Source organism: Peromyscus maniculatus, chromosome 10 (assembly GCF_049852395.1).
Source record: "Peromyscus maniculatus bairdii isolate BWxNUB_F1_BW_parent chromosome 10, HU_Pman_BW_mat_3.1, whole genome shotgun sequence".
Classification (NCBI taxonomy): Eukaryota; Metazoa; Chordata; class Mammalia; order Rodentia; family Cricetidae; genus Peromyscus; species Peromyscus maniculatus.
Genome location: NC_134861.1, coordinates 60432323 through 60446210, shown reverse-complemented (window position 1 = coordinate 60446210; position 13888 = coordinate 60432323). Strand labels below are relative to the sequence as shown.

At 46.6% G+C, this 13888-nt stretch overlaps 1 protein-coding gene across 1 annotated transcript in view; it reads right to left on the bottom strand.

Moving 5' to 3' along the window:
• Fam114a1 (family with sequence similarity 114 member A1) overlaps window positions 1-13888 on the bottom strand; it is a 71502-nt gene that overhangs the window by 10485 nt on the left and 47129 nt on the right. The window contains exons 8-11 of the mRNA XM_006974599.4: window positions 10780-10903; window positions 4507-4598; window positions 2537-2698; window positions 1060-1199 (exon numbers count right to left, since the gene is read on the bottom strand). Of these exons, the coding sequence (XP_006974661.1) occupies window positions 1060-1199; window positions 2537-2698; window positions 4507-4598; window positions 10780-10903 (518 nt within the window). The remainder of the gene's footprint in view (window positions 1-1059; window positions 1200-2536; window positions 2699-4506; window positions 4599-10779; window positions 10904-13888) is intronic.

The window sequence follows — 13888 nt, the reverse complement described above, 5'->3', positions numbered from 1 at the left end:
GTGTGTGTGTGTGTGTGTGTGTGTGTGTGTGTGTCCTGATGTATTTTCTTGGGGGCTACTTTGGCTCCCTTTTTTCAATAATAATGGCATGGGGTATTTGGACATCAGCTAAAATTCCATGTCATAATATATATAATTATACACATAATAGTTAATAACTTATTTTTAGCTCTGTTTTCTATTTTCAAGAAGATTCCACACTCTGTTTTCATGTGTGTGTGTGTGTATGTATAAACTTTTGTATATTTGTGTTTGCATAACACTAGATAAACTAATAACAACAACAACTGTTTATCAAAGAACATAAACTACAATGTATAATGCAGAAATGAAGCCTGCAGAGAACTAGCTTGCATTAGTGGTTGTCATGCCCAGAAAACAGACTATACAGGGCAGGTAAAATCTCTGAAAAGGGTGGTGTGTGTCTGCCTACTTTTGTGCTGAGGAGTTACATTAGAGTATCCTTTCTCTGTGGGTGTAGCATGAAAGAAGAAATTCTCTCAATGTTCTGTGCTTTGAATACTTGGCTCTTGTTCACAACTCTGGATGATTTAGTGTTCTTCCTTTTTCTTTTTCTTTTCAAGACAGGGTTTCCCTGTGTAGCCCTGGCTGTCCTGAAACTCACTCTGTAGACCAGACTCACAGAGATCCACCTGCCTCTGCCTCCTGAGTGCTGAGATTAAAGGCAATGTGCCTTTATTGCCTGGCTTAGTGTGTCTCCTCTTAAATCTCATAAACAACTCCTATGTTATATTATTATTACTATTTATTGCTGCATAATACATTTCCTAAGGGAGTCCTTATATTTTAAAATGACCATAGAGTAACAGAACAGTTGACATGAAAATATAAATCTTTAGTTGCTTGGAGTATGTGCATATGTGCATTTTGAATGGCACACACACACACATGCACACATGTATACACACACATGTACACACACACACACACACACACACGCACACACGTATATACACACACACATACATACACACGCACACCCATGCACCAGCATGCGCACATGCACTTTAAAAAGTAAGAATTAAAAGTGGCATTAACTTTATCAGAACTTTTGCTTGGTCCTGGGCTGGTTTTTCCTCTTCTTGGCCATGAAGAATCAGCTCTGCAACTTTATGGAGCTGCTCGATACAGCGCGCCGTTACCTCAGCCAGGCTTTCGATGGACAGCATGTACACTTCCTGAAATGAACGCACGCAAGAGACTTAGTCACTAATCAGCCTCTTTTCAAAAGTTCCTGTCACACTGAAAAAAAAAAAAAAAAAAAAAAGGACGTGATGCTAAGCACGTACTGTAATACTGAGCTACACCCTGATCCCTGGATGATGTAATCCTGTGTCCGTCCGTAACTCAAAGGGCGGGGTGATGGTTTAGACAGTAAAAAGCTTCTGCATTAGCATGAGGAGCTGAGTTTGGATCCTCAGCACCCACATAAATACTGCACACCTTCAACCCTGGGACTGAAGGATGGAGACAGGCTGATCCCTGGGCCTCATTGGCCATAGACAACGGTAAGCTCCAGGTTCAGTGTGAGACCTTGACTCAAAAAAAATTAAATAAATAAATAAGGTGGAGAGTGAGTGAAAAGGATTAGAAAAGTCAACCTCTGGCCTCTGCACAGAGACAAAGCATGCATACAATATGTGTGTGTGTGTGTGTGTCTGTGTCTGTGTCTGTGTGTGCTGCCAGGTCCCCAGGGGTAAGACAAGCCCAGTCACACTTGTGTCCTCAATAGTCAGAGAGACACTGGGCACATGATAGGCAGATGGTGAGTTAGATTAGTGAAGGAAAGATGAACAGAAGCACTTCAGTGAACATGTTCCCTTGGAGTGATCAACCTTAGTCGCTTTAAAATTAGAATCCGGCAGAAAGAGCAGTTATTGCAGATGACTTCTGGGGCACGGGCAGGACATACAGTCTACACCTACAAATTAAACTGCAGAGAAGAAGCCACCGCAATACAAGGTTTGCAGGAGAAAAGAGCTTCAATTACCCCATTAGTGAGGGAACATAAAGACAATTTATAGTAACACATTTGCATACAAGATGGAGATTTACTGTAAAGATAAATCAATTATGCTCTGGAAGAGCTTTCTGCTTTAAAATTACGAAGTTATGGAGAAAAGCTACAAAACGTACGGAAAGCTCAGCCATACGTTGTCTTGGAACAGAGAGGCTGGAGTGTTCCTTGCACTCTTACGTTCGAGAATGCAGGACACGGTGTAAACGGAAAATGGCTATCCTCACTTGAAACGGGGCTGCTCAGAAATTACCATTGACAGCCGGGCAGTGGTGGCACATGCCTTTAATCCCAGCACTCGGGAGGCAGAGCCAGGCGGATCTTTGTGAGTTCGAGGCCAGCCTGGGCTACCAAGTGAGATCCAGGACAGGCACCAAAAAAAACTACACAGTTAGAAATCCTGTCTCGAAAAACAAAACAAAACAAAACAAAACAAAACAAAACAAAACAAAAAAGCAATTACCATTGACGAGTATGGGTGACGTGGAATGGATTTACCTCTACAGTTTTAGTTCCTTTCTCCCCCATTTTGTTTTCTTCGGGTTCTTCGGCTCGCCCTTCCTTTTCGTCCTTCGTCTCTTCCTCCTCTGATCTTTTGGCCACGTCGATTTGCACCAGGCTTTGATCCTCTTCCACCCAGTCATGGGCTTTCTTCATGGCCTGCAATGACCCCAACCAAACAATACATTTACCATGGGAACATGAAAACCAAGTCATTTCAAGCCGGACCCTCCAGGGTGGATGTGTGGGGCCATTCCTTAAGCTCCTTAGAGGGCAACCTTGTTGTTTGTAGAACTGTAAACTAGGAGAAGAGGGCAGAATGGGAAGTATATAGAGAACACTGAAGGGCCTGAGAACTTTTAAAAGGGCATTAAAAAGTAATTATTCATTTTTATTTGATGTGCATTGGTGTCTTGCCTGCATGTATGTCTGTGTGAGGGTATCAGATCTTGGAGTTACAGTTGTGAGCTTCCATGTGGGTGCTGGGAACTGAACCCAGGTCCTTTGGAAGAGCGGTCAGTGCTCTTAACCGCTGAGCCATCTCTCCAGCTCCTAAAAGGTGCCTTTTAAAATGCTATTCAGATGAGAATAAAAATGACAGACACTCTGGAACCGTGTGTTCCTCATGTCTCATGGTCAGCGATCAAAGACGGGCTGTAGTTTTTCTCGTATAGGCTGGAAATTAGTGAAGGGTCATGGCGGAAAGCGAACTTCCTCATGTGGTGGTTTTCCCAATCATCTCGGAAAACAACGTATAGTGATGGAAGGAAGAACCACGGCGGCTTTACTTCTGATTCACTGCAGAGCCTCCAGCCTCTAGGGGGAGCAGAGGCCTGGAGGGACCTGGAGGGCAACATGAGCAACCCGTGACCTACAAAACCGTGGCTACCTGGAAGCTGCAGAAACCATCTCTCCAGCCTTGTATGCGGCTTCCAGAATTCAGAGAAGAGGCGGACTCGGCCGGAGCTCATTGGCTCCTTCAAGCTGTCTGCTTAAGTACACGCTGTCGCTCATCTTATGCTAAATGGACTTACCTTAAAGCCTCTGTGTCAAAGTCTAACACGTCAGAATGGTGGGGGACACTTGAAGAGATTAGAGGAGAGACACCCTAAAAAGTCCTCTTTTAGGGAGAAAGGCTGACCCACACAACCCAGAAGTCCCCACACCCCCTTCCAAGCAGTGGCGGGCGCTGCAAGGAGATGAATGAGGTAATTTCCCAGTGTTGAAGTCCCTGACCTGCCCGATCGGTGACCCCTAACAGAGAGAAAGACATTACTCATCTCGCCACCTCTGTACCTCATTCTGCCCTTCCTTCACGTGTTATAATAGGTGAGTGCCTATGCAACCTCTGCTAAGTAAGGTAAGAGGAAAGAGGAAAAGGAGAGACGAAAAAAAATTATGTAGCTTTGGATAATTAATGGTCAGTGTCTGCTTAAGAAATCCCACGGCAAGACCCTGTACTAACTTGTAATGTGCACTGTGAGGAATGTGCTAGAGGAAGCTGGAATGCCAAAGATGGACGGTCCTGAGACATGTTGGAGCAGCAGCAGCTCCCTCCCGATGGGAGGAGAGGTATGAATCTCCTCTCTCTAAAACCAGCGTGGCTCTTTAAGAGGCAGGGCTGGGAGCAGAGTCTGGAAAAGTCCCCTGGTGATTCCCCTTCACCTCACTTTGAAGATAACCGTCCTCTGACAGAAAATCCCATTTCCCTGTGAGGGGGTAACCGACTTTCTCAAGGTCACGAGATAATTACTAGTGAAATCACAGAACGCAGGTCTCAGAAGTCCTGCATGCATGGCGTTGCCTCCTCAGATACTAATTACCGACCTCAGGCTCCCCTCCCGCCCCCTGTACCATAGGGGTTCAGCGTTTTTTCCATTTTGTGTGGATCTGTGGAATCTTACCACCGAGACCTGATCTCCCCAGCCCCTGCTCAAACCAACGGCACGGGAGGGGTTGGTTCTGACCTTATTGAGTTTGTCAGGTGTGGCGGCCACGTGTAGTTCAAACAGGAGTTCCGTAAGCATGCTAGCAAATTCTTCGCCCTTTTCTTCTAGGCCTAGAAACAGAACACGACAGAAGTCAGAAGCATGATTTATTCACTTTTCACCCTTCAGAATGTGGCAGCTCTCCTGACTCAGGAGAGGCTGTGGCCGTGTGCCCTGGGGCTGTCTGGGAAGATGGATGTCACGTCTTCCATGGGTGAGCACAGTAAGGAATCGATGGGCTGCCTGGAGAGCGCTGCCGAGGCCTAGCTGCAGGCCTCTGGCACCAGGGCACCCCTAGGCTGGCTCAGAGGCTACAGAGGACACGGGGAGAGACCTAGCGTGTCTTGGGACCACGGCTCTAGTGGCCCATAGCTAGTTGTTGAAAGAATGGGTGGACAGATGTATGGCGTGTGTCAGTCAGGCCTCTGATGCCTGGTACTCCGAGGGTTGCTAGGCTCCACACTCTAGCTCTGGTGATGCCCAGGGAGCCCTGCTGAGGACGGGTTGCAGGGCTGAGTGAGCAGAATTCTCAGTGGGGTGTGTGCTCTGATGTAACACCAGCTCTCTGGAGAACTTTCCCAAGGTTCCCCAGGACACCTGTGTCGCACTATAATACTTCTTAACGATCTGTTCTCTCGGACTGGAAGCTATCTAAGGACAGAGAAGAGTTTAACTCATTGCTAACACGGTGTCTAGAACACAGTAAGCGCTAAGGAAAATGTTATCTGACTTGATAATCTATTGATGTATCATATGATCTATAATACAGTAATCATGAATATTTGTTATATAGGATAATTATATTTCTTAAAGTGAAAATAAATATTCCTGGTGGGCAACAGAGCTCTTTGAAAGCCGCAGTCTCCCTTTTCTCATTTATAACTTCAATACAATGCCATCTCAAAGCTTCCAGTCGGTGCTGAAATACTCATTCCATAATGGGCTTATTAGCTCCTTTGGGGGAGAATAAAAGCATCAGTAGTCTGGCCTGATTGCATGTGCGCAAACCCCTCCATGGAGAAGGTACCCAGGCCTACGCCAGAGCCCAGGCGTGCCTTTGGGGAAGGCTAAGTCATGTGAAAAATATTATACCTAACACTTGCCTGGATTTGCTGGTTTCAGTTTTATAGAAAAACGGTTAATGGGTAGCTCATAAAGATAGCCAGGGTGGCCTGTGGGTCTGTTCAGAATGTTTCTCTTTGATCTGCTTGTTATGATCTGTAGTTTCACAAGGGAGACGGGCCAATAAACAAATGGATAAACAGGACAGTTATGTCAAGTGGTGAGTTTTACGGAGAAATATAAACCATGGCAGAAAGACAGGGGTAGCCAGAACTTTGAAATTTAATTACAACATTTTTAAAGAGTTATTTTATTTTCATGTGTATGAGTGCTTGCTTGCATGTATGTGTGCGTACCACATGCATGCCTGGTGTCCACTGAGGTCAGTGGAGGGCAGAGGAGGAGGTTGGATGGATGGCTGTGAGTCCAGTTGGTGCTGGGAACTGAACCCAGGTCCTCTGCAAGAGCTAGAGTCTGAATGCTTGTGTCTCCCTAACTCATAGGTTGACACCGAATCACCAGGGGTGGTGGTATTAGCAGCTGGGGTTTTAGGTCATGAGCATGGCATTCTCATGAATAGATCAGGGTCCTGTTTAAGGGTCCCCAGAGAGCTGGCCACCACTCCCATTGGGAGGACACAGCTAGTGGATGCTGCCTGTGTCACGAGACACCAGATCTGCCAGCACGTGGATCTTAGAGTTCCCCCTAAACTATGAGCGACAAGTTCCTGTTGCTAGTAAGGTGCACGGTGCTACTTGCTATGGAAGCCTGGACGGATCAGGACAGGAAGGGAGCTATGAAGAACCGATGGCCGTTTCAAAGCTGGAGACCCCTGAAGCATTTGTGTTCTGATGTCGCGTCAAGTCCCACCAGACACATTTCATCTCTGCGTGTTCGTGTCAGCGTGGTACAGAATAATTTATTTACACAAATTTTCCATCTTTTGCCAACAGCTCACTGATGTTGTATTTGGTTCCTATAGTAATTAAAATGGCAAAGATGGAGTTGGGGGGTGCAGCCCCCACCTGCAGAGGTCAGGGGAGGAGTGTCCCAGCAGCCTGGCAGTGGCAGGGAATGCGCCTGTCAGGTTCAGGGGACAGGAGGCAGGCCAGCCAGCGAGGTGCAAGTCCCGGGGAGCAGACAGCAACAACTGCCTTAGCTCGTGATGAAGTAACAGGGGAAACGCTGGAACCAGGAGACTAGGTGCTCTTTTGAAGCTATAGTATTGTTCTTGGAGGAGGAGTGCGGAGAAAGCTTCCCACAGCGATGACGCGCGAAGAGAAGCGAGAACAAGACGCCATTAGCCAAGTAAGAGGAGGTTGGAAGGGAAGGTGTGGAGAGAGAGGATGGAGAGGGAGGGAGGAAGGGAGGGAGGAAGGGAGAGTCCACTGAAAGCAGGTGGGCAAGGCCTCATCCTGGAACTGCCTGGTCTCCCTCAGTGAGAGGCTGTGATGCGGAGCAGGGGCCCTTGGCTGAGACCCGCAGCTGGGTTCTAAGCCACCCTGTTCCTTAGCCTCGGGCCCCGAAAGCAGCCACCAGACTTCTTCAGCTTACCACCCCCTGTCCCCTCCAACAACCCCCACCCCGTCAACTAGGGATAATAAAACTCACCCTTAGTCCTTTTTAAAAATCTTTCTTTGTAATGTGGGAGGGTTGCTAGGGATCAAATCCAGGAACTTTCTCACGCTAAGCAAGCGTTCTATCGCTGAGCTACGGCCCCAACGCCATCCTTCCCTTTTTAGTTACTATAAGAGCCAAATACAACAGTGCTGAGCTGTTCTGTAAAAATGGAAAACTATGTAAATGAATTGTCATGCACCACACTGACGTGCACACACGAGATTAAACCCATTTGGAGAGAATGGACAGTAAATCAGAACACAAGTACTTCAGGAGGCTCCAGCTTTGAAATGTGCATCAACTCTACTAACTAGAGACCAGTAACTTTTAGCATGTATTGGGGTGGGGGCGCTCGGGGGGAAATCACTAGAAATAGGTAAAAGCAGATGATAATAAATGTTGCAACAAGGACTATTACTGCTATTCTCGGTCTGTATACATGGCCAAGAGAACTTCCCCAAGGCAATAAAAACAGAAATTGGACTTTTAACATCTCCTCACAGCCACGGTAAAGCAAATTAGAGAACCATGGTCGTGTGGTGAGACTACATCACGCCAGAAAGACAAATCTGCAAACCAGTCTTATTCAGTGTGCAGGAGCCCGATATTAAATTTATCTAGAAGATGACAGTTTATTATTATGCTTTCTGAGACTACCAAATAAATTATTTAGTTGTTAGAGGCTTTCAGGAATATAAGTGCATTTGTAAGAAAAAGACAGAACAGAAGAGCAGAACCTGGTGAAAATGCTTACATTTCTGGCAGAATTGTGCTCTTGGATTTTTTTTTTTTTTTAACATTCAACAGATAAGATTCCTTTCTGTCATTTTTTTTTGGGGGGGTAACCCCTCCATCTTCCTGGAGCTGTCACACGCCATATGATGGGGTTGATTCTACAACAACGCCTCTGTTATTCTCTCCCCGTGCCTCATTAAGTGTCTGAATGACATTTATTTATTAGATTCAGTTAATGAAAATTAATAGTGTTTTGATCACCTGGAGATGCCCTTTGGGGAAAATGGATCTGTTACGGGTGATAATAGGCTTTTGTCATGAACAGAGAGACAAATTTACCATTTTTCCCCTCCTAGCCCTCAATTTTCTTAAAACACAATACTCAGCACTTCAGTGTGTGTGCGTGTGTGCGTGTGCACCTGTGTGCACGTGCGTGTTTGCGTGTCTGTGTGTGAAATCCAAAAATCTCAATTTACTGAATGAGGCTCTATATTTAAATGAGAACATATCACACCGCCTGGAGCAACACTTTCTTTTAGCAGTAAGGAACCAAGGTTCCTCTCTAAGCATCAGCACTGATGAGCAACATAATACTATTTCACTTTGAATTAGCAATGATGTCTCTGATGTCAGTGAAAATATGGAGTTCTGTGTGTGTGTGTGTGTGTGTGTGTGTGTGTGTGTGTGTGTATGTGTGTCCATGTGGGTGTGAGTGCATCTGGAGGTGTGGGTATGTGCATGCATAGCATGTGTGGGGAGTCCAGAGGACAACACTGGTTCAGTCCTCAGGCGTCTTTCACATATTGTTTGAGGCCAGGTCTCTCAGTGGCCAGGAACTTCACCAAAAAGGCAGAGGCCAGACTAGCTGGCCCACAAGCCTGCCTCTGCTTCCCACCTCTCCAGAGCTGAGATTACAGAAGTATGCCACTGATTCTGGCTTTTGCTTATTATATGGGTGCTGGGAATTCAAACGCAGTCCTTACACTTGAAAGGCAAGCACCTTATTGGCTGAGCCCTGAGCCCTCTCCTCAGCCCTGGGGTCCATTTAAAAAAAAAAAAAATCCTTTCTGAATGACACATCCATCAGGACCACTTTCTAACTCAAGTATCATGAGCTTGAAGGACAGCCTGACTGGGGTGATGGTTAGTGCTGGAAGGGGGCATCTGTAGGTTCATCTTGGGTCCCCAATGTGAGTTGCAGCTCCTTTGACAGCTCATATTTTAGGGGTTTTTTTTATGAGAAAAATGACAAGGTTACCATCTTTGGTGACTTTCATAGGAACATACAAACGCTCAAAAAGATTATTTTCAGTCGCCTCTTTGGTATTGGCCCCTTTCTACACTTCAGTATAATTGTTTTTTTTTTTTTTTAATGCAACGAGTATAAATCTCATTAAGGTGAAGACACAGAAGGTCGGGGTGTGGGGTTAAGGGGGAAACCGTGATTAAACACATTTCTGAATGCACAGAATAATTGTCCCTGAGCCTCAAGGCTCAAGCGCATGAGCCCTTAGGTTTGAGCTTTGATTAAAGGTACATAATGCACCTGGGGACAAAACGTTCCTGTGACTTGACCGTGACAGTGTGAATGCTTATGATCACGAACGACTCTGCCTGGTGGGGGAATGACAGGCACACTAATGAATAAAAGCTGCAGCTTGCTCTGACTTCCCAACCTTCCTGGTATTGTGTTGACACACTAAATAAATAACTACGGTACCAGCTGACGTATTTTGAGCAGTTCTGTATGCCAAGATCTGTAGCCCCGCCCCCCTTCTCTCTCTTTGTCTGAAGATCAGGATGTAAGTTCTTAGCTACTACTCCAGCACCATGCCTGTCTGCTTGCCTTCATGTTCGCCACCATAATGGTCATGGACCGACCCTTTGAAACTGTAATTAGGGAGAGATGGCTCAGAGGTTAAAAACACTGGCTGTTCTTCCAGAGGTCCTAAGTTCAATTCCCAGCAACCACATGGTGGCTCACAACCATCTATAATGAGATCTGGTGCCCTCTTCTGGCCTGCAGGGATACATGCGGACAGAACACTGTGTACATGATAAATGAAATAAATCTTTAAAAAAAAAAAAAAGAAACTGTAATTAAATGCCTTCTTTTGTAAATCGCCTTAGTTATGGTGTCTCCTCACAGCAATATAAAAGTAGCTAAGACAGGGGGAAAGACTGTTGAGATGTGTACACCTCGCTCACTCCATGATCTTCAACTTGAAACACCTCATCCTGGGTGGGGCACTTGGAGAAAATGGCACAAGCATGGTCAGAACTGTACTTCTTGTGTGGTGCTGGGAACTGAACTCGGGGTCTCATACGGCTAGGCAGGCGTGCTGTGCTGCTAGGCTACCAGCCTCCCACAGCAAGAACTGTATTGTTCAGATGCATTGTGGGTCATGTGCAAAATACACAACTCGTACACACAGGAATTAAAAGGAATGATAAAGATACGCAAAGAAATCCATTGCAAGACCTAGGCACCCTGGTCGTCAACCACACACTACACAGCATCCACACACGGGATTAGAAGGCGCAACATATACTGTAATTGTTTAGGTCCAGCAAACCTTGCTCTATTCGCTTGACCTTTTGCATTTATTATGTGCCGGTGATGTGCCAGGGACCACGCTGGACCCCAGAGGAAGGACGGGGCTCCTGCTCAGCAAATACGTCACTGTGATCAGCCCAGGTCCCCACGACAGCTGCACAGGGCATCTAGGGGAGCCCCTGAATTAAGACAACCTCACCCTGTCCTAAGGGCTGGTCTCAGCGGCTCCATCCTAAGACCCAGACCACCAGTTTATCTTGCTGTTTATTTCCCTTTACCTTGTTCTTCTGGACTTGCTTCACCCTCTGATTCTTTGGCTACAAAGATGTCTTTGATAGAAATTAGGTCATTTTTCAAGAGTTCTAGCTTTTCTCCATCCAGCGAGGCTAAAAATGACTGAACCTGAAACAAACAAACAAACAAACAAACAAACAGGTCAGCGTACCTGTCATCATTTCTTCTCATGAACACAGACCAGGCTGGCCTTGAACTCACAGAGGTCCACCTGCCTGTCTCCAGTTTTCCCAAGGCCTAAGTGAGTGAGCAGCAGTGTGGGAGGTAAGAAAGGGCTGGCTCTACTCCATCCACAGCATCAGCTTCCCAGGCCTCCGTCTTCCCAGTCTTTTGTTATTGCTACTCCTGTTACATCACAGCATCTCGTCCAGACCGGCCGTGAACTGACTTTATGGTCCAGGCTGGTCTCGAACTCGAGCTCCTCTTGCCTCAGCTTCTTAATTACTGCTCTAGGCACGAGCCACCACACAGGACTGGTTATGTTGTTCCTAAAGCGGGACCCACACTTCCTTGGGATCCCTTGTTCAATAAAGAACCACCATCAAGAGACTGGCACAGGTCAATGGCAGCAGGAACTCATTCATCAGAGTGGTTAAGACACACTTTGGCCGCCACACAGCTCAAATATCAGTTCCTCACTTGCTAATTGTCGACCTTGTGTAATGTATATTCTGATGCCTTGGCTTTATCTATGAAACGGGGACTGTTTATATCTACCTTACAAGGTCACTTTGAACACTCCAGCAAAAGAACTGACTTAAGACACTGTGGTGCTCCATAAATGAAATATCTAACACACACACACACACACACACACACACACACACACACACACACACACACACACACACGTACTTATTAGACATGACTTGCCCTGAGTTTACAAAAATGCCCAAAACACATTTTCCTTTTCTGAGGGCTAAGTGTCTAGAGAAGTTTCTCAAACCTGTGGGTCTCGGCCCCTTTGGGGGTCGCATATCAGACATCCTGCATATCAGATATTTACATGATAATTCATAACAGTCACAAAATTACAGTTACGAAGCAGAGGTGAAATAGTTTTATGGCTGGGGGTCACCCCAACATGAGGAGCTGTGTTAAAGGGTCACAGCATTGGGAAGACTGAGAACCACTGGTGTAGAGGAAGGAAGCCCACGTCAACCAGTATCAGCCATGAGTGTGGGGAAGGGCACAGCAGGGTCACCGAAGAGGGAACTGTCACCCTGCCTTGGGGGAGGTAAGGAGCTGTTCATGGAGAGCTTGGGAGAGGACGCTCTGCTTGGACTGACGTCACCCCTGCTCACCTTCGCCATCTCTCTTTTTCGATAGTACCCTCTGCATACATGTCAAAACAAGTACAGATGGCCAACCATCCTCTGAAGATTAATTTGAATTTCCAAACTGGTCACAGGGCATGGGATATCATATTAAAAACTGAGGTATAACTGCAAAACTGTAAGTTTTTGTTTTTTCATTCTGCAAGTCAGATCCTTGCTCTGGGGGGAGGGAGCACCAGCAGAAGAACTCAGTCCTCCCCGGAATAAGTTTCGTTGTTCATATGGTTGTAGATCAGCACACCAGCCTAGGAGTCAGGCCCGGCATCCAGGCTGACAGACCCCATTTTCCCGGGTGTTTACGCACATCACGGGGTGCTGTGCACCTGTCCAAGGCTCTGGGAGGAAGCTTGGCAGGAAATCGTCACAAAACCCATTAGCCACGCAGTTCGGCAGGTAAATGTGCCCTGCTCTATGGCTCCCGGCCAGTCCTTCTTGACTTGGCCTTCCGAGATGCTTCATTTCACTCACAGGCTTCTGTTTCCACCTCTGAGTTTACTCCATTCTGCCACAGTGACGTGCACTGAATTGTGGTGGGATTCAAGAATAAATAATAAATGATCATGCATCCTTCAACACTCGAGGAATGCCAACCGACTGCTTGGCGTTAGGTAGAGTATTGTTCAGGTCACACAGGGGTACACAGGGTGTCTTACAGCCCTCGTCCATGAAAAGAAAAAAATGCAACTGAGTGTAACGGAAACGAAATGATGGGTTCTTCCCATGTATCATGTATTGCACTGCCAGGTCTGTCTTATCTGACTCATTTATTATTGTGTGTGTGCATGATGACGGACGGTGTGCTGCGGGTGTGCATGCCGCGGTGGGTGCATGGGTGGTTAGGCCGTCATGTGATGGCAGGGTCTGAACTCCAATCCTCATGACTGTGTAGCGGGCACTTTTCCACACTGAGCCACCTCTTCAGCACCGATTCTTCCTTTCCTTTCTCTTGTGGTGCCCGAGTCTCGGCCAATGAAGTAAGAGTGGACATAATGAGCGTCCTTTCTTGTCCACAGCTTTCCAATGGGAGTGTGTCCTCTCTACTTCCTTGGGTTGATGGGAGTCAGAAGACCATAAAGCACTAGAGGATGGTGACATGCAACACTCCTAATTAGACTTGGACACAGGGGAGTCCCCTTCCACTCTCCAGGTTACTGGGTGGGCCTCTGTCCCAGGCTGTGCAAAGGAGGTCGGTGTGAACCCAGCAGGTGACTTAGAGGTGGCTGCTTGCAAGGGGCTGAGGGTGGAGCTGGAACAACCATGTCCCCCCTACCTATGCACAGCGGTTTGAGGTCAGAGACAGCTGGAGACTGAAGGGGCAGAGTGGAGGATGGGATAGGAATTTGGGGAGACTGAGAATTCCAAGGGGGACCTCAGCCTTCCAGGTCGGGAGGAAAGTGTGTCAAGGGGGAAAGAAGACTGATTGCTTCAATCGTTTGTTTCAGAGATTCTTTAACTTTTAAGGATGGGTTACGGGTAAGGTCGCCAGACAAACGTAGGCAACTTAGTTAAATTTGTACTTCAGACACACAATGAATGCTTTCTTAGTTTAGGGGTGTCCTGACTGTTTCACAGGACGTGTTTATTGAGAGTTAAATTTTAGCAAGCCATCTGGGAGTTTTTTTCTCTAATTGTCTGTTTTTGAGGTGGTTGAGACTTGAACTCAGGACCCCGTGTGTGTATATGTGTGTATGTGTGTGTAGAGCAGAGATTTTCTCCCTCCACCATGTGAGTTCCAGGGATCAAACTCAGGTCATCA